The sequence below is a fragment of the Vulpes vulpes genome, chromosome 5 (assembly GCF_048418805.1).
Source record: "Vulpes vulpes isolate BD-2025 chromosome 5, VulVul3, whole genome shotgun sequence".
Taxonomy (NCBI): Eukaryota; Metazoa; Chordata; class Mammalia; order Carnivora; family Canidae; genus Vulpes; species Vulpes vulpes.
The window spans coordinates 127,532,656-127,558,430 of record NC_132784.1 but is presented as its reverse complement, the minus strand read 5'-3'; the positions used below and the strand labels follow the sequence as shown (position 1 = coordinate 127,558,430).

General features: G+C 35.0%; 1 protein-coding gene across 2 annotated transcripts in view; it reads left to right on the top strand.

The window, feature by feature from the left end:
- COG5 (component of oligomeric golgi complex 5) overlaps positions 1–25,775 on the top strand; it is a 286,168-nt gene that overhangs the window by 25,880 nt on the left and 234,513 nt on the right. For both annotated transcript variants that reach the window (XM_025984069.2, XM_072759956.1), the window contains one exon: positions 14,792–14,912. In XM_025984069.2, coding sequence (XP_025839854.2) covers positions 14,792–14,912 — 121 coding nt within the window. The remainder of the gene's footprint in view (positions 1–14,791; positions 14,913–25,775) is intronic.

Below are 25,775 nucleotides of genomic sequence, written 5' to 3'. Positions count from 1 at the left end.
AAATAGATATTTTAGTATTTCAGTCTTCATTATTTCTGGGTCCATTTTTTGTTGACCTTTTTTCTCATTATGGGTATTATTTTTTTACTTATTCATAAGCCTGGTAAGTGATTCTTTGTTAGTGCAGAGCCAGAGAAGCCTTTGGTCTAGGGCTAATTTATAGTTTAGTCCTAAATGTTTATTGCTAGGTCTTTATACTGTGAGCTCTGTGAATTGTTTTAATAATTCCTTCCCTGTGTTTCCTCTTATACATGTATAGATTGGTACTTGTGGCCATCCTTGCAGATAGCCACAACCTCTCCTTCCTGTCCAGTTCTCTGTCCATAAATTCTAGCTTTTTTGGTTCTTCTGAAGTGTGATCTGTGTTTCCTCACTGTGAAGAGATGGTCATGTTCTGTTTCTCTTCCCTTTCCCTTTGCTGGGCCCTAAAAATTGTCTCCCAGCAGTAAACTAGGATAGTTAATTTCTCTTTCTTTCTTTCTCTTTCTTTCTTTCTTTCTTTCTTTCTTTCTTTCTTTCTTTCTTTCTTTCTTTTCTTTCTTTCTTTCTTTTCTTTTCTTTTCTTTTCTTTTTCTTTCTCTCTTTCTCTCTTTCTTTCCTTTTCCTTTTCTTTCCTTTTCCTTTTTTCTTTTCTTTTCTTTTCTTTCTCTCTTTCTTTTCTTTCTCTCTTTTCTTTTCTTTTCTTTTCTTTTCTTTTCTTTTCTTTTTTTTTCTTTTCTTTTCTTTTCTTTCTTTTCTTTTCTTTTCTTTTCTTTCAATTTTCTAGTTTTAAGTAATCTCTACATCCAACATGGGGCTTGAACTCACAGCCCCAAGATCAAAAGTCACATGCTCTACCAACAGAGCCAGCCAGGCGCTCCCAAGTTCATTTTCTTTCTTCCAGAGATCACAGTTCTGTGCTATCTGTTGTTCAGTGTCTGAAAATAATTTCATATATTTTGCTCAATTTTCTAGTTGCTTAAGATGGGAGTGTAAATCCAGTCTATCATTCCATCATGTTAGAAGTTGCTTTCAGTTTTAAAGCATGTAAGTCACGTGCAGGTGACTTACATGCTTTAAAATTCACCACTTTAGGGGATCCCTGGGTGGCTTAGCAGTTTAGTGCCTGCCTTTGGCCCAGGGCATGATCCTGGGGTCCTAGGATCGAGTCCTACATCGGGCTCCCTGCGTGGAGCCTGCTTCTCCCGCTGCCTGTGTCTGCTTCTCTCTCTCTCTGTATCTCTCATGAATAAATAAATAAAATCTTTAAAAATAAATTCACCACTTTAAAGTATTTTTAAATGTAAAGTGAGTGGTTTTTACTGTTTGCACAAGATTATGTAACTAGCATGTCTAATGTCAAAACATTTTCATTATCCCGAAAAGAAACTCTATACCCATTAGTAAACACTCCCCTTTACCTATTCCCCACCGACTCTCCAATCTGCTGTTTGTCTCCATGGAATTGCCTGTGCTGGACATTTCATTTCACACATCACACATTTTGTGGCATTATTTGTCTGGCTTCTTTCACTTAACATAAATGCTTTCAAGGTTCATCTTTGTTGTAGTATGTTTCAATACTTCATTCCTTTTTAAGATCAAATAATGTTACATTTTATGGATATACAACATTTTTGTGTATCTATTCAATTTGTTTTCCCATTACTTGATAGATATTTGGGTTGTTTCCACGTTTTGACTATGATGAGGAAGAACTGTTATGAATATTTTTGTATAAGCTTTTCTTTTTTAAGATTATTTATTTATTCATGAGAGACACACAGAGAGAGAGGCAGAGACACAGGCAGAGGGAGAAGCAGGCTCCATGCAGGGAGCCTGATGTGGGACTCAATCCCGGGACACCAGGATCATGCCCTGGGCCAAAGGCAGGAGCTCAACCGCTGAGCCACCTAGGAGTCCCTATTTTTGTATAAGTTTTTATGTAGACATACTATTTTTGATTATCTTGGCTGTTTACTTGGGAATATTTATTCATAAGGTCACATGCTTCCTCTTGTTTAATGTATCAAATTAATATGTGTACAACCTTAAACTTATATGATGCTATATGTCAATCATTTCTCAATCTCTGGAAAAAGAAACCTCTGGAGGAATGCCAAACTATTTTCCAAAGAAGCTGTACATTTTCCATTCCTACCAGTAAGGTGTGAAAATTTTAATCTCTTTATTTCTTACCATCACCTTTTTCTTTTTAATATAGCCATCTATGGGTATGAAGTTGTACCTCATGGTTGTTTTCTTTTCTAGTTACTTTTTAAAGAATATTTTAATTTATTCATTTGAGAGAAAGAGAGTGACCACAAGCAGGGTGGGGAACCTGAGGCGGGGCTCGATTCCAGGACCCTGAGACCGTGACCTGAGCTGAAGTCACGTGCTTAACCAACTGAGACACCTAGGCTCCCCCCTTCATGGTTGTTGTATTTGAATTTCTCTAATGCCTAAAGATACTGAACATCTTTTATTGTGCCTATTGTCCTTTTTTAAAAAATCATTTTATTTTTTTACAGTGTGTTACCAGTTTCAGGTATGCAGTACAGTGATTCAACAATTCCATGCATTACCCTGTGCTCATCACAATAAGTGCACTTCTTAATCCCCATCACCTATTTAACCTATACCCCTACCCACCTCCCCTCTAGTAACCATCAGTGTTGATGGGAATGCAAACTGGTACAGCCACTGTGGAAAATATTATGGAGGTTCCTCAAGAAGTTAAAAATAGAATTAACCTTATCATCCAACAATCGCACTAATGGATATTTACCCGAAGAATAGAAAAACACTAATTCAAAGGAGATGTGCACCCCTATGTTTACAACAGCATTATTTACTCTAGCCAGAATATGGAATCAACCCAAGTGTCCTTCAGTCAATGATGGATAAAGAAGATGTGGGGGGATCCCTGGGTGGCTCAGTGGTTTAGTGCCTGCCTTCGGCCCAGGGCCTGATCCTGGAGACCCAGGATTAAGTCCCACGTCAGGCTCCCTGCATGGAGCCTGCTTCTCCCTCTGCCTGTCTCTCTGCCTGTCTCTCTCTGTGTCTCTCATGAATAAATAAAATCTTAAAAAAAAAAAAGATGTGGTATATATACACATGAAATATTAGCCATAAAAGGAATGAAATCTTACCATTTGCAATGACATAGATGGAGCTAGAAAATATAATGCTAAATGAAATAAGTCAGAGAAAGACAAATACCATATGCTTTCATTCATATGTGGAATTTAAGAAACCAGACAAGCAAAGGGAAAAGGAGAGACAAACCAAGATACAGACTGTTAATTATAGTGCCTATTAGTCATTTGTATATCTTCTCTGGAGAAATGTTTATACAAATGTTTTGCTCATTTGAAAAGTTGGTTAACTATTTCCTTCTTCTTCCTTTTTTTATTCTTTATTATTTTCTGCACTGTGAAGGTATCACTCCATTATGTTCTGGCTTCTATTTTAGTTGAAAAGCTTTCATTCTGACCTGGACTTTTGAAGGTAATGAATAGTTTTCCTCTGGCTTAGTTTTCCTCTGGCTTATTTTAGGATTTTCTCTTGTTTTTGATTCCCTTCAGTTTCAGAATGTGGTTCCTTTTTATTTGTCTCAAGTGTAATTAGTTTTTCTTCTTCCATCTGTTTATCTCTTTCATCATTTCTAAGCCATGATTTCTTCAAATATATATCATTCTTTCTCTCCTTTGTCTGTAGAATCTGATGAAATGTATGCTCAACTTTCCTTGTCATCCATGCCATTTACTCTCTTTTCCTTATTTATGTGTTTTTATTTTTTCTGGACTTTTTTTTGATTATATTTTCATTTCACTAATTCTTTAGCCAATGATAGCCTGGGTTAAACTAATCTCTTATTTTGCTAAATTTTGGTGTAATTTATTTTTTGAAAGTTCTATTTTTATTTTCCTGAAATGCTGTATGACTTGTCCTGTTTCTTGTGTTCTGACTTTTACTTCTTTGAGTATATTCTGCTGAGGTGTTCTGTTACCTGACTCTGGGAGGTATAGTATTCATAGTGTTTGTAGATATGTTTATTTTTGTAGTATGTTTGCTTGTTTTGTCTAATGGAGTTGAATTTCCATAGGTACCTGGTTATCTTTTGCTGTGTGCTTGACCTTTTTTTTAAAGTTATTTTTTATAATATTCGAGTCCTTCAGAGAAGATTGGTTTTGTTTCTCTATAGCATCAGAAATCACTGTCAGTCCAAAAACAACATCAAATTTAATCAGTTTTAACTGTCTACTCCACTTGGCCTCAGAGGCTGTCAAGCTGGAGTTTTCCAAGATTAGCAAGTGTTCTCAGATTACAAGTGGATTTGCTTCTTTTCTCTCTGGTTTCTCTTGTGCTTCACTTTTAGCTTGGTATTCCTATTCTGTCACTTCTTTGATGCTTTTCAGACTTTTTAAAAAAAGATTTTATTCATGAGAGACAGAGAGAGAGAGAGAGAGAGGCAGAGACATAGGCAGAGGGAGAAGCAGGCTCCATGCAGGGAGCCTGATGTGGGACTTGATCCTGGGACCCTGGGATTACACCCTGAGCCGAAGGCAGACGTTCAACCACTGAACCACCCAGGCGTCCCCTTTTCAGACATTTTTACATGTTGTACAACATTTTTGGTTGTTTTCAATGGTAAGCTAACAACCTAGTCTGCCATACGGAAAATAGAAACATGTCTCATCTTTTCTATAAAACAACATCAGATTGTTTTATTCTGATAAAATTATTCATTAGTTTCTTAACAAGAAATAGAATCAAGTGTCAAGTCCTTAATCTGACACATAAGCCAATTCATGATATGGCCTATGCTTGCCTTTATCAACTTTTCTCTTTGCTAGAAATTCTCACATTCACTTCTTTGCACATTTTCTTTCGTCTCTAACTCAGAATGTTATTGTCATTCAACAGATTCTAATTGATGTGTCAATTCTTTTGTGAGGGCTCCTCCTGCCCTTTCTTCTGGCAAAGCAGAATATTTCTTTTTAATTTTTTGGTTCCTTTAATATTCTTTTTAAAATTTTTATTTATTTATATTTTTTGGTTCCTTTAATATTCTATAGATAATTCTATTTTATTACTTTCTACATAGCTTTTTCCTTTTTTATATTCTAAGACTGAGCTCCTTGAGGGCTGTAATCATATATTGTTAATATTTAAATCTGTAGTCTTAGCATAGTGTTGTTATATACCAGACAGTTAAATGTTTAAGAAATGAGTAAAATGATCTTTACCTTACTCTGTGCCCCAGTTTTAATATTTTTTCTAAATATGTAGCATATGTTACTGAACAAAACATGCGTGGTACTAAAATTTTTTTTAACGTCCTTATACATCTCTCCTCTAACAGCTTGAGAAGTATAGCATGTGAGAAGAGTTTGGATGTCTCAGTCTATTTCAGATAGAGAAGAGATATTTTTGGGTTTTTTCAGGGATAGCTACTTAAGAGTATGTGGGGCAGTGAGGATGCATGGGAATCTGTCCTAACAGCCAAAGAGGAATCCTGAAACAGTGGGACATGTGTGCAGTGAGACATTGCTTGGCCTGTAATGGCAGACACACGTTCACGCTTTTCTGTGACTCAGGCTCTATGTGTTTGCATCTCTCTCTGTCTGTTACTTTTTCTTGCTCCCACTACGGATTAACTCTCATTCTCTCATTGTTTCTTCTCACTCTTGGTGCTTTTGTCTCAAGGTTTCTGCTTACTGAGAGAGAACTTCCCTAAAGAGAAGAGTGATTACCAGTAATAAATTTGGGCAGTTCTTGTGCAAGACAATGTCATAGGCCACTGGTGACAGACTTCTGTGGTTTCTGTTTTCCCGTTCTAATCATTTGTGACTGAGGTCTCAAGGTCATATATGACCTGAAGTTTGGTGAACCATGTATAGGGACCTGAGCAAGCTACTTTCCTGAGGAGTATGGACGGACACTGTAAGTGCCCAGAACATTGAAAGAGTTCTCTCCTGTGAGTTAATATTTTAGTTTTATGTTGAAATATATGTTAAAACAATACCTTCTTATAGTTAAGTTGGGATGTAAATATTGCTTTTTAGGGTAACTTTCTCATTTTATACCTAAAATCATGACATTATGTTCAGGGGAATTCTTTTCCTTATGAAAGAACAGACTAACATATAAGGATGGTAGATGTATGTTTAATTTTAGGAAATGATTTAAAATTTGATTTTTTAAAAAAGATTTTATCTATTTATTCATGAGAGACAGAGAGAGAGAGAGAGAGAGAGAGAGGCAGAGACACAGGCAGAGGGAGAAGCAGGCTCCATTCAGGGACCCCAATGTGGGACTCGATCTGGGGTCTCCAGGATCACGCCCTGGGCTGAAGGCGGTGCTAAACCACTGGAACACCTGGGCTGCCCCAAAATTTGATTTTTCAATTAAAATTTTAATTTTAGTTAATTCCTCGCTTTTAGCTCCAGATCTTAAACCTGTCAGAAATCATGCATTTCTTTTTTTCCCCCTTTGTTCAATACACTCTTTGACAGTAAGTTTTAAGAATCTATTTTTGCCTCTTAGCTAGCTGTTAGCAATAAAAGAAATTTTCATGTTTATGCAGGATTTTATAATGAATGAAAAATTTCAAGTATTCTGAATCATTTTACCGTTATAATAATTATGTTTAGAATTATGTATCTCATCATTTTATGTATAAATAAACTGAGGTTCTGAAAGGCACATATTGGAATTCATAAAGCCTGTGTGCAGCAGTGTTAAGACTGCGAAATGAGATTTCGTTTTCTAAATTTAGTATTCTTTGCTTTTGATTCTGTGGAATACATAAAAGTAGACAATATTGTTTCTGTTCTCCAGAAGCTTGCTGTAGGTAAAAAAAAAAAAAAAAAAAATTAAGAACGAGTACAGCTTTATAAGTACTGATGAAGTGCATACACTATTCTAAGACTTAGGAGGCCTGACTGCTATTCTTCATTACTCTGTGGTAGTGAGTGAACTTGAGTATCTTTTTCTCAGCTTTATTGAGATATAATTGGCTTATTGTTTAAGTTTAAAGTATATAACATGATAATTTGATACATATATGTACTGTGAGGTGATTACCACAATAAGGTTAGTTAACATATCCTTCACCACTTATAATTACCATTTTTGTTGTGGTGGTGGTGGTAGTGGGGTGATGGTGTAATTTTTTACACTGAAAGTTTGAAGTGAATCTGTGAATTCCCTTCCAGCTCTAAAATGCTATGATTCTGTGAACTTGTGATTCTTTTTTTTAATGAATATTTTTATTTTTTATGGCTACACAAGCATGAGAGGTCGGGATTGTTTGTGTTTCAGATAAATGCTTTATTTTTATTATTATTAAATATTTGGCCTAATTTTCTACACCCTTATACTAGAGGGACAACTAAGTTAAATAATTTTGGTCAAATTATTATAAAGGAAGAAAGAGAGGAAGGGAAAGTAAAGAGGAAGAAATATGCCTATGTACATTTTGATATCTTTATTTCCAGTATTTTTCCTGGATTGACTTCTAGGCAGGCTTACCTTAGGAAGAAAATTCATCTTAGAAATTTGCCTCTTTTAAAAGTATTCTGAAGGGATCCCTGGGTGGCGCAGCGGTTTAGCCCCTGCCTTTGGCCCAGGGTGCGATCCTGGAGACCCGGGATCGAATCCCACATCGGGATCCCGGTGCATGGAGCCTGCTTCTCCCTCTGCCTATGTCTCTGCCTCTCTCTCTCTCTCTGTGTGACTATCATAAATAAATAAATAATTAAAAAAAAATAAAAGAATAAAGATATAAATTATAAAATAAATAAATAAATAAATAAAAGTATTCTGAAGTCTAGGGGCTCTTTGGAAGCTTATGTTTTAACCATTTTTATTCTGTTCACTTTGTCTAGTTATTTATGTTTTGAACATTGGGGAAACTTTAATGTCCCTGTTTAATCTTTTTATTCTTTGAGCTTCTAATTTATTTAAATACATGTGGTATAGGTGAGCAAGAAAGAAAGAGCTATGAAGTTGTTTTTGCCTTGAACATAAAATCACTATGATTGTTCTCTCAATTATTTGAAGAAAGTACTTTTACATTTAATTCTTTTTGCTTTTTATCCCCATTTCTCTTTCCAGAAGCCTTTTCTTTCTCCAAGTAGAGGCTTCTGACTTCATCTATATACATGAATACATGAGTTGAATTTAATTATCACCCCAAGAATCATCTATCTTAGCTCATTTTAGTAACATTGTTTGCTTATGAACTGCTTCAGAATTTTCAGAAAGAAATTTGAAGAGCTTATTATCTCTTATATAGAGTATTTAAATTTTTTAACTTCAAAATTATATAAGAAATCAATTTTTAAATTTTCAGTATAGCAGCTTTGTTGAGATGTAATCCACATACTTATTATATAACATTTTTATCTTCTCAATTTATTTTTTAACTTTTTATCATTTTGCTTTTTAAGCCATACACATATTAGCTTTTTAGTGGAAAGTTTTTATTTTTTTTTAATTTTTTTTTTAATTTTAAATTTTTACTTATTTATGATAGTCACACACACACACACACACACAGAGAGAGAGAGAGAGAGAGGCAGAGACATAGGCAGAGGGAGAAGCAGGCTCCATGCACCGGGAGCCCCACGTGGGATTCTATCCCGGGTCTCCAGGATCGCGCCCTGGGCCAAAGGCAGGTGCCAAACTGCTGCGCCACCCAGGGATCCCAGAAAGTTTTTAATTTAATTTTTTAACTTTGAAATTATATAGGCAAGAAAATTTGAGAAAATATTTGAATAAAGAAAGAAGAAATCATCCTTAAAACATTTTCTCTTTTCTCTGTTTTTATGTTTTATAGATTAGTTGCTTTCATCATATACTTTAATAGGTTCCTTTTTAGTTTTCAGTTAACGTGGTTTTAAATGATTTTATCTACTTTATTGTAGATAAGATTGGAATGATGCCTTATTTTACTGGCTGTGTAATTATCCACTAAAGAAGTGAATGTGCCAGGAAGGAAGGAAGAGGGAAAATAACAGCAACATAAAATGCTGGTGTCCCCAAATACTGTAAAAAGAGAGAAAGCAACTACTGTAGCAAAACCAAAGAATCTGTGCTGTGAGAGTGATTTTGTGCTAGTTCTGGACTGTGCCTCCAGGGGGCATAATTGCTTTTGTTCTGCTCTGGGAAAGCCACTGTCTGTCCAAACTGTCCAATCACCTTGAAACTGCCATGCTGTGAGGAAGCCCCTGCTTATCATGTGGAGATGATAGGTGCAGAAGCACCGAGGCACGAGGTGTTGGAGGGAAGCCTTTGGGTATTGTCCAGACCAGCCTCCCTGTTATCAGGGTGCCACAGAGTTAGTAATCCTAGGTGATAGCACATGGAGTTTTTGAACCCTACCTAAATTACTGACCCACAGAATAGTGAGGCATAGCAAATAATTTTAAACCACTGAGTTATGGGTTGATATTTTTTTTCCTGCAGCAATAGAGTAATTGGTAGACCTGCCAAACTGATTTTCAAGGATAGAGACAGCCATCCCTAACAAGAATGCAGGGAAGATTGTCTCTGCAAATCTTTCCTTTAGAATCTGATTGTGTACTTGGGAATGACTAGAGAAACACTGAAGTAAGACTGGTGATGAGCATTAGAACTGAGATTAAATGAAGGAGTATAGTAGGTAGTGGCTGTATATTTTGACAAACAACACTCAACTGTAAAAAAATGGTAGGAAAGCATGTGCAAAACAATTTTTTAAAAACTATCTTCAGCTATCATATTTGTATTTGTAGTGTGGGTTTTGTATTGAGATGTTTTCTTTGTGTTGTGCAGCAGAGCAAATGGATAATTTTAAATTATTCTAATTCTGTTATTTCTTGTGTCTTTGAGAGCCAGAAGTCTCTGTGGAAGAAATAATGTAGAGATGTAAGTTAGAGGAATAAGTAAACATCCTGTGCTCCTAATTTTTAATTTGGAAATATCAGTATGAATTCATGAGGTATTTCAATTTTATCTTGACATATATATCACATATGTATATATATTTTTACATATGTATATGTATAATATTAATCTGAGAATGTTTTATCTATATTATGGAATAAAGCAAATGAATATTTATGTGATGATTTGATTCTGACATTTCCTAGCTATGTCTGCTGAAAAGTCACAGAAATGAGCAAACCTAGTTCCCAGAACGTGTTCTTGAAATGCTGTTGACTTCTAAAAGAAATCAGGACTTCTTTGATAAATCTTTGATTCCACGTGTGGGGCATGAAATATATAAAGTGATCCTAGAATATTTTTATACTGTGTATCAAGGAAGCCATCAAACACTACTAACTAGAGTTACTTAGGACAGAGGATTGAGCCTCTGGGGGTGACCAACAATCTTAATTTTAGCACTGCAAGTCCTGGATCCTGGGAAACCTTCTAAGACAGATCGGTATAACTGATCCCCCTCAGAGGCTCCCACTGACCACAAAGAGACAGGGTGAGCATCTACAAGGGTAAGAGCCACAGTGACTTGGCATCTTTTTTTATTTAAATCTCTGAGTTCATACTGACAACCAGAACAAAACCCTACTAATTGTTCATTTTTGGTGGATATCAGGAAAGCAGTCTTTAATCTTGAAATCTGATAAAGCAAGGGAAAGAGGCAAATATTTATTTTTACTTTTCTGTATGAACAGTACCACCAGGTAAACAAATCGTAGGTGAGGTAAAGTTTCTTTTTATAGAGAAATTTTATATGCTAGCAAATAAACACAGAATGATAGAATTGCAGTAAACTGTATTTTACTGGATTTAGCATTGAGTATCTGTGTGACAACACAGAAAGAGAGAAAATCACATGTGTGCAATACATGTACCACTACTTAAGGGAAATGCCCAAAATATTAACCCTGAGTCTGATAAAGGTGCCTACATCCAACTGATGATTCTGATGTACAGGAAACATGGAAGACAGAGGAACATGTTCAACTGCACTGTGGGAATGCACTAAGTGAAACCTAGTCTGTGGGAAATTGTATAGAACAGATGGTGGAATATATTTAGCAGATTGCAAAGAAAAAGTAAGAGATGGATGAAGGAACCTATATAGATTTTTAAAAAGGCAAATTTAAACCATAGCAGTTATATATGGACACTTCAGTAATGGAACCATAAATAAAAGTAAGGGAATAGCTACCACAAAAACCAGAGTAGTGGTGTTTCTTGGTTGGGATGGGAGAGCTAGAGGAGAATGAATGGAAGGCATCATGACTGGGATAGGATCCATACATAGAAGGCTTCTATAGTCATTGACATGGTGGTTCTGATCTGCATAGTAGTTCTAGGTTCATTTAGCTGTAATTTCTATTTATTTATTTATTTATTATTTATTTATTTATTTATTCATTCATTCATTCATTCATTCATTCATGAGAGACACAGAAAGAGAGAAAGAGAGAGAGAGGCAGAGACACAGGCAGAGGGAGAAGTAAGCTCCATGCAGGGAGCCAGACGCAGGACTCGATCCCAGGTCTCTGGGATCGCGCCCTGGGCTGAAGGCAGTGCAACCGCTGAGCCACTGGACTGCCCTGGCTGTAATTTCTGTGTGTGGTTTTCTGTGTTTGTAATATCTGTATCTATTTTATTTATTTATTTTTAAATTATTTATTTATTTATTTGAGAGAGAGAGAGAGAGAGAGCACACAAGCAGAGGGAGAGGGAGAAGCTGACTCCCCAAGGAGCAGGGAGCATGACATGAGGCTTGATCCCAGGACCACAAAACCATGACCTGAGCCAAAAAGCAGATGCTCAACCAACTGAGCCACTCAGGTACCCCTCATTATCTATTTTAAAGACTATTTTTTAGAGCAGTTTTAGGTTCACAGCAAAAGTAAGAGGAAGAAGAAGGTGTCCCCTATATCTCCTATCCCCACACATACATGGCCACCCCCTTAATCACCTATATCCCATCCCCCCATCCCAGAGTGGTACCTTTGTTACAATTGATGAACCTACATTGACAGATCGTTATCTCCCAAAGCCGATAGGTTATGTCAGGGTTCACTCTTGATGTACATTCAGTGGATTTGGACAAGTGATGGTGATATATATATCCATCATTATAGTGTCATGCAGAGTATTTTCAGCGCCCTAAAAATCCTCTGGACTGTGCCTATTCATTCCTCCAAACTTTGGCAGCTGCTGATCTTTTTCCTTTCTCCATAGTTTTGCCTTTTCCAGAATGTTAGATAGTTGGAATCATACAATATACACCCTTTTTAGATTAACTTCTTTCACTTAGTGACGTATATTTAAAGTTTCCCTCTGTGCTTTTTCATGGCTTGATACCTCATTTCTTATTAGTACTGAATAATATGTTTGTATTATATTTGGTTATAAAAGTCCCAAATAGGGACTTTTATAGCACCTGGGTGGCTCAGTTGGTTAAGTGTCTGCCTTTGGCTTAGATCACAATCCCAGAGTCCTGGGATGGAGTCCCATGTTGGGCTCCCTGCTCAGCAGGGGGTCTGCTCCCTCTCCTTCTGCTGTTCCTTCTGCTTGTGCTCTCTCTCTCTCTGACAAATAAAAAAATAAAACCTTTAAAAAAATAAAAGTTCCAAATAAAAAATAAGGAAGGGAAATTGGAGTGGAGGCCACTATATTAGAAAATGGTGGCAAGTGCTACCTCATAGATTATCTAAGACTTCTTGACTGAGGATTTTATTAAATGCCTTTGTGAGAAGATTTAACGTAATCTGTCAGTAGAGAGCCTCTGAAGTTTATTAAAGAGGGGGGCTGGAGTGCTGAAAACTGTATTTCTAAGAAGATAAATATAGCAGGGCGGATTTCAGTAAGAGATTGGAAAACTAGCTAGTAGACCACATTGGGAAGGTGAAGGTAGTAAAGATTTGGATTAGGTGATGTTTGTAGAAACAGAGGTAATGTGACTCTTGTGTGTTATGTGACAGAAGAAGAGTCAATAAGACTTGATAACTGATTAAATGTGGTTAAAAATAAAAGCATTAGAAATAAGCTCAAAGATTCCACGTTTGAGGGCATATCCTTTATTGCGTTAGATACTAGGGAATTCTGGAAGGACAAATTCTAGGTGATTAGATCTAAGGTAAGATTTGGTATTTCTCCTCATGATGATTTTAGAATCCCAGGGGAATGATTACTAGGGATTCTGCATTTGAAACTGTTCATTTAAAAACGCTGTTCTGACAAGCAAGAAACTGGTAACAGTGATTGTTTTTGGTAAGTGCATATTTGGGACATAGAGATAGATATAAGGATGACTTTTTTATTTAAATTTTTTTTTTAAGATTTATTTATTTATTCATGAGAGCCACACAGAGAGAGGCAGAGAGACATAGGCAGAGGGAGAAGCAGGCTCCCTGTGGGGAGTCTGATGTGGGACTCGATCCCTGGACCCTGGGATCACGACCTGAGCCACAGGCAGACGCTCAACTGCTGAGCCACCCAGGCATTCTGACTTTTTTTCTTTTGAATCTTGAATTATGTGCTTATATTACTTACTCAGAAAATAATTTTAAATAAAAGATAAATGCCCAAATCTTCCAATTTTCAGAGATAGTTGGCATTCTTTTATCATCATAAGTGCTTTAGACTGTAGTTACTCAGAAGAGCATTCAGGTAAGCATGTTTAATGATTGGTCGTCTTTGACTTACATGTTTGTAAACTTTGTATTTTTGAATAAACGTGTGTCTCTGTATGTTGTGTGGGTGCCTGTGTGGTTCTGAGTGTGTGTGTGTTTCATTCAGAAGAAAATGTTCATAGCTGGAGCCTCAGCGGTTTTCCTAGTGCTTTTAATTCTTACTGCCTCCAGTTATGATTTTCCTCAGACAGGAAGATGTTCTTCTTAACCAGCTTCAGGACCATAAAGATGGTGGTAATGCAGCAGCATAGACTCTCTCTCTTCATTATCATTATGATGCTGAGGGTCACTCCATATCTATTATTCCATCAGTCTCCCCTCTCCTGTCTCTCCTTCAGGCAAATCCTCTGGATCCAGCTTCTATAATAAAGTGTCCTGAAATACATGAGTCTTCATTTTGTGTCTTAGTCTTTTGGCTAGGTAAAGATTCAGTATTAGATCTGGTGATGAAACGGGAAGAGGAGATGACGTGTGCGTATATGATAGTTTTTTTGTTTTAATCATTCTCTTTCATAATTTGTTATTAGTGATAAAAGAACCATTAGGAAAATTCAAGTAGGGCATACTTATTCCTTAAGGTTTAGTGTAATTGGGAGAAGTTTTAAGTCTGTTCCCTTATGGACCTAGAGAAGAGAAACCAGGTTTGGAAACAACTATATTGTTAAACAATAACAATAGTAGGAAGCAGATGGCCCTAGCATGTGGCTCTCAACCTTGGTTGCACATTGGTACCACTGAGGATATTTAAAAAAACAAATACTGATGCTTAGTTCCCACCTCTAGAGATTCTGATTTCGTTAGTCAGGACCACAATGTGGGCTTTGGAACTTTTGGAATACCTGTTTGAATTTAGTGTGAAGTCTGAGAACCACTTGCCTAGAGAAGAAAACTGATCTAGGATGAAGGAGAGGAGTTCCCAGGTTTTACAGCACCTCAGTCCCCAAATCTCTTCTTTGGAGATACAGTGGAGTTTATTGTAAAATGTTGCTTTTGAAGCTTTGTGATTTTTTTAGGTTTCTGATGGGTAGAAAACAAAAAGAGACATGAATGATTCTTTAGCATCTGAAAAGAATGGAGGGGTTCACATCATAATAGTAATAAAACCTCATGGGTTGATTATACTTAACATTGTGATATTTGTACAGGTTGCCTGTGATTTGCTTCGGAGAATAATTCGCATCTTGTATCTCACTAAGAGACTCCAAGGACAACTGCAAGGGGGAAGTAGAGAGATAACAAAGGCTGCTCAGAGTCTTAATGAACTTGGTAAGTTCTTTTTTGATTAAAAAGTTAGTAGAGTTTTATAGATTTTTCAGTCACTTGATTTGTTGACTTTTATTATCACTAGTAACAAATATTGGACAAATTTATTTAATAATTGGCTGTATAAAAAACATTGTCACTCTTTTCAAAATAGCTGAGTAAAATTAGTTGATTTTTTAGAAATACTATTTTTTTTTAAATTCTCATATGATAAGATTGGCCTTTTGGGAGGAAGTATACATGCTTGTGAATTTTAACACATTTAGATGCATGTAATTGCCAGCACAGTCATGATATAGAATAAGTTCCATCACCCCCAAAAGTCCCTCCTGCTATCCCTTTACAGTTATACCCTCCCAACACACAACTTTGGCAACCATTGGTTAGTTCTCCATCAGTTTAGTTTTATTTTTTGGAGGATGTCATATAAATGGGATTATAAAGTATGTAACCTTTTGAGGCTACTTTCCGTATTCAGCATAATACCTTTGAGATTTATCCAAGTTTTTGTATATACCGAAACTTTTGTTCCTTGGTGTTTGTTGGAATATCATTGTGTGGTTGTACCATGGTTGATTGATTCAGGGTTTGAAGGAAATTTATATTATTTCTAGTTTTTGGTGATTATGAATAGAGCTATTATAAACATTCATGTACAGGTTTTCATGGTAACTTAATTTTCATGTCTGTAGAAGAAATGTTGTTTTTAGGTGACAAATCTTATGTTGACATTATGCCTGGGAGATTTATTGAATTTATTTCTTCATGTGCTTATTCATCTTTCAAGTATTTTGAACTGACTCTTGACATTCAAGGGTTTAACATTCACGGTTTTGACTATTATCAAGCTACAAGGTCCATGATGATATAGTTCATAATACTTCAGGCAAAATTTTGAATAGCTACTGAGTGTATGCAGAACTAACACACTTGCATTTTATGAGGCTTTGTGGTTCTTTTCTTGGGTACCCTATAATTTTTCTGAAGTGGTTGTGCTTAGTGATTTTGTACCTTTGTAGATTCAGAGATGTTTGATATTATCCAATTCAAGTAGTAAGAGGCTACTTATTCTTCGTGGTATGCTTTGAAAATAATACCAGAGAGATATGCATTACACGTTATTTTTTAATTTTTATATCTTTGATATATATATTTTAAAAGATTTTATTTATTTATTCATGAGAGACATAGACAGAGGCAGAGACATAAACAAAGGGAAAGCAGCCTCCTCACAGGGAGCCCGATGTGGGACTCCATTCCTAGACCTGGGATCATGCCCTGAGCTGAAGGCAGATGCTCAACTGCTGAGCCATTCAGGCATCTCTCTATCTTTGATATTTCAATTACATAGTCAGGTTGTAATGCTTATTCCATATATTTTACTAAGAAAATAGCATCCTTCATAAATACTTCAACATCAATTTTTAAGGCTCAAATACATTGCTTAGGCACATCATTGGGAATATATCTAACTTGTGATTTAATATGCTTGGAATATATTGTATAAAGTATAAAAAGTTTATATTAAAATTTTTTTAAATTAAGTTTTTAAATTCTAGTCAGTCAACATCAAGTGTTATATTAGTTTTAGATATATAATATAGTGATTCAACAATTCCATACTTCACCTGGTGCTCATCACAGCAAGTGCCCTCCTTAATCCCCATAATTTATTTAACCCATCCGCCTGCTCACCTCTCCTCTGGTAACCATCAGTTTGTTCTCTCTAGTTAAGAGTCTGTTAAAAAGTTAATTTTTAAGCAGTGAGTAACACTTGAGTGTTTTTTTTTCACAGTGTGTGCTAAATGTAGGAGTGTAAAAATTCTAGTATCAGCTTTTATTTTTTGCTTTATCACATTTAATTTCTTTGCTCCAAAAATAATCTGTAGGATAATAGAATCATTAAAAACAAGCACAAATTATTCTGAGGTTTATTGTGTATATTTGTCATCACTGACACTGTTCCATAATAAAAAAATTACTAGATTTTGATTGTGATTATCACTTTTTCTAGAAACAACAGATGCTGTAATGCAAATGGTGATGTCTTTTTTTTTTTTTTTTTTAAAGATACAAGCGTCAATCATAATCTGAGTTGGTTCAGTGTGGAGTAGAGGATAGGCCCATTATCCTTCCAATGAGGCCTTGACTTTACCCAAAGTTTCATAAATATTAAATGATGAGCAGTGAAGAAAGTATAGTTCATGGTGGGATTATCTCAAAATGGATTGTATTAATTAAAATTTTTAAAGCTTTTCAGATTACCATTCAGAATTTGCAAAGGCACTATCTCATCATTTATCACTATGGTTTATTCTTGACCAACAATGGCATTGATAATAAAGAGAAGCCAAGAGGAAGATAAAGTTTCTACATTTGGAATAAATATTTAATAAAAGTACTAACATTATAGTCACTATTAAAGTTATGCAAATATTCAAAAGGGTATTTGATAATTGGAACATCTCTGAAATTATCAGTGTCTCTATCCGTATGGTTCTGATTCTCATTAGAAAGAATAAAATTATCAAGAATAGTAGCAGTGTTTTCACAGGCCCTTGAAATTAACTTAAAACTAGTCTCTTCAACTTTAAAGACCTTGAGGGTTGAATTACAGATACCAGATGAAATACATTGTCTTGTATTTAATGTATTTAGTGTATTTAGTGTATTTTGAGAGACTGGAGGGAATGTAGGGTACCTGCTAACGGCTACAGATTTCTCTTTGGGTTAATGGAGTTAAATAGTGGTGATTGTTGCACAACCTCATCAATATACAGAAAAGCTGCTGAATTGTGCACTTGAAAAGGTTGAATTTTACATATCAATATAAAATGTATATTCTGGTACCTGGTGACAATTATTTTATACTGGTTACTTTTTAAAAAAAATTGAGATGTAAGTGACATACAGTATACTGCCCTTATTGAAAATGTACAATTTGGTAAGTTTTGACATGAAACATCACCATTATCAAGGCAATGAACATAACTGTGACTCCCAAGTTTCCTCATGCACCTTGGTAGTCCTTTCTCAGGCACCTGCTGATCTTTTTCTGTCACTATAGATTTAATTAACACTTTAGAGAATTTTATATAAAGGAAATCACACAGTTTGTGTTTTTGTGACTTCTTCCAGTCAGTTCATTTTGAGATTTATCCATGTCGTTGTATCGGCAGCTCATTCCTTTTTATTTTTGAGTAGTATTCCATTGTATGAATATACCACAGTTGGTTTATCCAATTACCTGTTGATAGATATTTGGGTTGTTTCTAGTTTTTGGCCATAACAAAGCTGCCATGAACATTCATATACAAGTCTTTGGACATACAAGAATGGACATATGCTTTCATTTCTCTTTGATAAATATGTAAGAATGGAATGGCTAGATCATATGGTAGATATATGTTTAACTTTTGAAGAAATTGCCAAGGTGTTTTTTAAAGTAGTTCTAAAATTTTAGATTCTTAACAGTAGCATATGAAAATTCTACTTCCTCCACATGCCAACACTTGGTTTAGTCAATCTTGTTAATTTTAGCCATTCTAATAGGGATATAGTGGTACTTTGTTTTGAGTTTACAAAAAAAAAAAAGTGAGCTAATAAAGGAGTTTAGCAAGGTTTCAGGATACCAGATTAATATACAAAAATTAGTTTTATTTCCATATACTCTACTGTTAACCAATTGGAAATTGAAATTCAAAAGTACCACTTGTAATATAAAAAATATGAAATACTTAGGTTGACAAAAGATTTGTAAGACCTATAGACTGAGAACTAGAAAGCATTATGAACAAAGAAAGAAGACCTAAATTAATAAATAAACCTTGTCTGTGAAATGGAAGACTTAATACTATTCTTAAGATGTCTATTCTCCCTAAATTGGTCTATATGAATTCAGTATGGTTATAATCTAAATCCCAGCTGGCTTTCACTTATAAATTGACAAACTGATTTGAAAATTGATATGGAAATGCAAAGGATCTAGATAGACAAAGCCTTTAAAAGAGAATAGAGGGCAGCCTGGGTGGCTCAGTGATTTAGCGCTGCCTTCAGCCCAGGGTGTGATCCTGGAGACCTGGGATCGAGTCCCACATCGGGCTCCCTGCATGGAGCCTGCTTCTCCCTCTGCCTGTGTCTCTGCCTCTCTCTCTCTCTGTCTCTAATAAATAAATAAAATATTTTTTAAAAAATAAAAGAGAATAGAAATGGAGGATTAACCCTACCTGGTACGAAGACTTATTACAAAACTTACGGTAAACAAGACAAAAAAATAGATAAACCGATCAATGAACAGAATAGTGAGTCTAGAATTAGACCCACACTTAAATGAACAACTGATTTTTGACAGATTTAGCAAGGAAAAGGTAGTCTTTTCAACAGATGGGGTACTGGCATGATGGGTATCCATATGTGAAACAATGAACTTGTAGTCCTACCTTAGTTCACATAAAAAAAAATTAACTGAAAATGGATCATAGCCCTAAATGCAAAACCTAAGTTATAGAAAATCTAGAAAGAAATACAAGAGAACTTTTTTGTGACTTTGAATTAGAAAATGATTTCTTAAATATATCAAAGCATAATAACACACAAACTGATAAATTACATTTTATAGAAATTTAAAAACTTCTGTTCTTTGAATAATACTGTTAGAAGAATGTAAAGGCAAGCCATCAACAAGGAGAAAATACGGGCAAAGTATATATTTGCTAAAGGACTAGTGCTCAAAATATATAGTACTCTCCAACCTTGGTAAGAACCAAACAATGCAATTAAAAAATAGGCAAAAGATTTGTACAAACACTTCATCCAAAGAAGATACATGGAGGCAGCTATGCATATAAGGTGCTCAACATCATTAGGGATTAGGGAACTTAAAATTATACTAGTGTCTTACAGAAAATTAGCAGAATTAGTGTAGACATACTTGTAATTTTTCATGCAGAGTATTATGTAATGATTTTTAAAACTACATGGTTTAGGTTTCAGGATTAAATTGTATCATATTGATTTATGGCTTTTCTTCATGAATAGTCTTGGGACTAAATGAAAATTTAGATGAGCCTTGCTACAAATTGAGAACATTTTTTTGAGCATTAGTAAGATAATGTATTTTAAAATGTATTTTTAGGTACTGTTACCATCTACCTTTTAAAATTGTTGTTAGCCCATTGAAGCAGAGTCTCTACATAATTCACGAGCTTGATATCTTTTCAGAATTTTTAGAACAGCTTCATAAACTGTCATTGTGAACCAAAGGAAGATTCCTCCTTCTCCTCCTAGATCTTATTTATTCATGAGAGATACACAGAGAGAGGCAGAGACACAGGCAGAGGGAGAAGCAGGCTCCCTGTGAGGAGCCCGATGTGGGACTTGATCCCAGGACCCTGGGGTCATGCCCTGAGCTAAAGGCAGACACTCAACTACTGAGCTACCCAGGTGCCCCAGAAAGGTACCTTCTTACAAATAAAATTAATGTCTGAAATCATGTAAGACTAGAACTATTAAAAAGGTTTTTGTAAAAAGAAAAAAAAAGGTTTTTGTAATATCAGTATGTCTAGATTAGGTTGAATAACAGGTGTCCTTACTCCACGGAGTGCTTTTGTATTTTTCCTGTGTTGATTGACGCTGTATAGTGAAACCAGAAAGTACTATATTTCCACAATTCACATTAGCACTTTGTTTCTCCTTTGGAATGTTATGACATAGACCCCTTCATCTATCCATCATACACTCATTGGTGAAGTCTCTACTGTGCTCTTTGCTTTAGTGTTATCAAGAGTTAAAATTCTGCTGGATACTATTGGATTAGAATATCTAAATGTAGAGAGAACATGGAAGATGTAAATCTGTACCATTTTGAATTTAGGTGGATAATTCTTATATACTAGCTGCCTTGGACTTGGTGAGAAACGATTTTCCTCTTTACTGTGGTTTCATTTAAATTCCTTCCATTTTATTTCTCCTTATTTGTATCAGACCCTAACTTTTCAAAGTTTATTTTTTTAAACCATGAATCTCTTAATTATCTTAAAATTTACTAAATGTTTTTGAGAGTCATGACTACCATGAGCCAGTGTTTACCTTGTGAAGTTACCATAATTCAGAATTTATTTCTCTCTCTCACTTTTTCTGGCTTAGAAACTTTATTTTTCCAACAGTGAGAACTGATTTCATAATTGTTTATGGATATTTAACTATTTAAATTTATTTAAATTTAAATTTATTTAAATTTATTTAAATTTAAATTTGATTATTTATTATTATATTAATAATATTTAATTGACTTGTAAAGAAGGTATTAATTTGACTTATTATGTATTTTTTTCTTACTATGTATTTTTATAAGAACGAACAACAGATCAAAGGCCAGCAGTAAGATTAAAAGGGTGATCCATAGAGAGTTCCTCTAGTAGCCCAACTTTTTGTGAGTCTTCAGTTGAGGCAGAGATGATTCATGATTCTTCCTCCTTCCATTGAGAGGCATTCTTTTCACAGCTTTTGGGAGAAATGAAATAGGGGATTCATCCATGGGTACAGTTTCACAAACTGTAATGACAACTCATCCTTCTGAAGTTTTCTTGATTCTGCAAATCCACAATAATGCTTCATCTTTCTCTTTATATTAACTAAGTTCATAAGGTACTGGTTTATAATCCAGGACACTGTTCATTAATTTGCAATGAGATATGTGCTGTTCGTTGGGCTGAACACATTTAATTTTCTCTTTGGATGGATTAAATGGAAAAACAAATTTGTAATCAGAGACTTGTTGATAGAATTTGAGTTAGATCAAGGGAAACTGGTTATATGATTCAGATATTTGGCACACACTGTGATAAGCCTGATGCTTATTACATCTTCACATTAATACTCAGCCTACTTTTACCTGGAGTTCTGAATAAGTCTTGGGTCATGGGGAGCCCTCTATTTGGTCTCTGCCAGTCTCTTGATCTTAACTCTTTATTTCTCCTTTTATGCTTCATATTGTTGGCTATCCTTATTTAGTTTACACATTATTTTATCCAAGTAGGATGCAATAACATTGATTAGCTTTCTGCTTCCACTAAAATTATATCTCAATGCTAAGTACAGTTATATTCCAGATATGAATTGGGAGTTTGAGTGTTCCCTAGTCAAGCATTTGGTCTCTTGAATTTTAGAATGATTTTCTATTACTCCCACTTGCTGAAAAGAACTTGTTAGTACTTATATACTTCAGATTTATAGGTTAATTTGATGAGCTTTTTATCTTTTTATGGTATTGATGCTTTCTAAACAAATGTCTCCTCATTCGTTCCAGTCTATTTTTATATTTTCAAAGATTTTTAGCTTTAAAATAATATATGTACATCATATATATTGTGTCTTATGATAACTTTATTTCTGGGTATTTTTTTACTACCCAATTATTTTGTACTCATCCTACAAATAGGGATTGAAGGAGAAAAAGTTTTCCATAAAAAAATAAGCAGACCATACTTTCATGGATACTCTCTAATCTTTTTATGAAAATCATGATTTATAAATCATGTAGTTTAATTTAGCATACAGGTTTCAGTACACATAAGCCCTGTAGCTTGTTAGGAACCTGGTATAAAATGAGTAAATGTAGATTTTGTGTTTGGGAAGTTTAAGATAAGTCCTTATCTGAAACTAAGCATAAAACTGATAATGATGATGATGATGATATTATTATTGTTATTCTCATCATCCATGGGAGAAACCAGTCTCCTCTCTTTCTAGCTTTCTTATGTCAGTTCATCTGCATTTTCCATGGGGTAATAAAAAAGGTCCAGTCAGGTTTTCTCCATAAGACTTAGATAAATTCATTCATTCAGCCAGTATTTATTGAATGCCTACTACATGTGCTACGTGCTGTTCTTAATATTGCAGATGCATCAGTGGACAAAACATAAGAAGAGTTCTCTGCCTATAAGAGCTTATATTCTAGTGGGTCCCAAGGTATATGTGTAAACATCTGTTTGCAGAGCCTGAACTCTTAACCACTAGTGCTATACTTTTTTCATTAACCTCTATAGCAGCATTCAGTTACTTCACAAAGGGCATTGCTGCAATTAGCAGATCTCTCAGGGTCCTTTAAAAAAAAAAGGATGAAAAAAATGACATTTAAGATACACTGTGTTTATATAATGTATTTTATGTTGTGATTATTGGTTGTTGTTAGAGACTTCTGTATTAAAGCTTTATTGAGTTTTCATTTAAAGGTCATTTTAAAAAATGTATAACCAAGCATTAAGTTACAATTAAGCAGTTGGATATAATAGAAATTAATTTTTATTGCTTATGGCTTGTTTTCTGAGTTTTATTATTTTGTTGCTAAGCTGCCATACATTACTACCATGTATCATGAGAAAATATTCTGTAAACCAGATTTATCAGAGAAGCATTTTGGGAAATATTTAAGGTAGAAGGAAAGGATTATATATATGTTTGTTCCATCCACTACTGTTCTTTTTCTAACTTCTTTTCTCAATCTAGTGAAACAGTACTTATAGGGAAACATTCCTGACTTATGCACATATGAGAGATGTATGATTTATATAATCTTTGCCACATAGTAGGTGACCGATAATTGACTACACTGATGAATGTTCTTTGAGATGTCTACAAGATGATGTCGTTGGTGACAATTTCAGAAACTTTTGTAATTTCAAGCTTAGTAAAATTTTCTTCTGATAGGAGAATTTGTAAATATACTATGTAACTATTTCCAGTATTAAATTAGGCCCCAGGTGACTTCGTAAATGTAAAACACATAGGTTTTTTTGTGACAACTTCAACATGCAGAGTTCAATATGCATTTTTCAACCTGCATTGTAATCACCTTGTGATGATAAACATTTTCTGATGTTTGTTTTAGATGGTCTCTAAATTATGTACATATGTGACTGGATTCAACTACCACCAGGTGGGGGTGATGCTGTGCTCAAATCCAAATGTTCAGAATAATTGAATTATGCTTAGGTATGGGTTTGCCTGTTATAGAGATAAGCATTTTGAAATTATACACAACCCCTCTTTTAACTAATGGATTTTTTTTTTAAAGATTTTATTTATTTATCGAGAAACAGAGAGAGGCAGAGACAAAGGCAGAGGGAGAAGCAGGTAGAGGGAGAAGCAGGCTCCATGCCGGAAGCCTGATGCGGGACTCGATCCCAGCTCTCCAGGATCACGCCCTGGGCTGAAGGTGGCGCTAAACCGCTAAGCCACCCGGGCTGCCCTAACTAATGGAATTTAATGTTACTAAAGTTTATATTTAACAGATGATACCCACACAGCATTTATGGTCCTATTTTATTGGTTTTATCTTTTATCACACAGTATCAAAAAAGCAGGATAACATCCAGACAAAACAAGCAGTTTACGTTTTTGTAAACTTCAGAATATTTTCATACATTTCAAAGTTACAGTAGCATTTCTACTACAACAACAACAACAACTACTACTACTACTACTACATTTCTACCATATGTTCATTTAATACTTGTGGAGGCTCTGTATTACAGCTATTTGTCATCCCTTGCCAGAACTTTATAAGTATTTGTGAATGGTTTGTATAGTGTAAGGTTCTTCAGACTAGTAATGTATCAGAGTTTTTTATTTCTTGGTTCTAAGAGTTCTTTTCCATTTGGATGCTTAGCCCAGTAGTTCTCAACCTCTTTTCTGTTCTAGTATTTATCATTAATAATGGTAAGTTTTAAAAATTAACATACATTTTAAATGGTTATGAAAAGAAGCCTCAAAATATAGGCTTATTATTTTATTAACTTTTTAAAACTGATTAGTTTATTGACTTCCTTAAGAATGGTGTTAGCCTGCTTCTTAGTGAATTACATTTGGATCTCTAAGTCTGATATTTTGTAGGAAGCTTAGGTGGGATGTTCTACTTTTCATTACTGTTATGTTTCATTACTTTATAAAAAACTCTATATGAAAGGTTTTTTTTAATCAGTCTTTGGTAAATTAAATTTAGCTATAGGCCAAGTTAAAAAGGGTTTGATGTAAATTTATGATTGTAGGTATATTTATGGAATTTAGCCTTTTATTTATTTAATTTTATTTTTTAAGATTTAATTGTTTGAGAGGGAGTGAGCATGAGTGGGGCGGAGGGGAGAGGGACAGAGGGAGAGGGAGAAGCAGACTCCAGGCAGAGCAGGGAGCCAGGTGTGGGATGGGGTGCTGGAAAGGCTGAAACTTTTGCTCGAACTTAACAGACTGAGCTACCCAGGCATCCCTGGAGTTTACCACTTGAATGCCATGTAAACAACGAGGCAGGTGGGCAGGAATGATACTCTGAGAGACGTGTTCAGTTTTATTCATTTAAGTTTCTATGTTGTTGGCTTGAAATCTGTGTCAGTGAATCAGAAATATGCTTTTCTACCATATCTGAATGGAAGATAATGCTGATAATACAGTTTTATTATCACAACTAGGAATATATATTCAGTGGTTAGTGGTGGTGATCTATATTATTTACAAGTTTTTTTTTTTTTTTTAAAGATTTTATTAATCATGAGAGACACAGAGAGAGAGGCAGAGACACAGGCAGAGGGAGAAGCAGGCTCCATGCAGGGAGCCCGATGTGGGACTCGATCCCAGGACCCCAAGGATCACACCCTGAGCCAAAGGTTCAGATGCTCAACCACTTGAGCCACCCAGGCATCCCTATTATTAACATGTTAACACTAAAATTAATGTATCAGTATATTAAAATAATTCCATTTTGGGGAAGAAATCCTGATATCATTCTGTCTGGCAAACCATTTTCTAAAATCCAGTTGATTAATACCATACAACTCAAAATGGCCAGGTTTGTTAGGTAGGACTATATCTTATGGT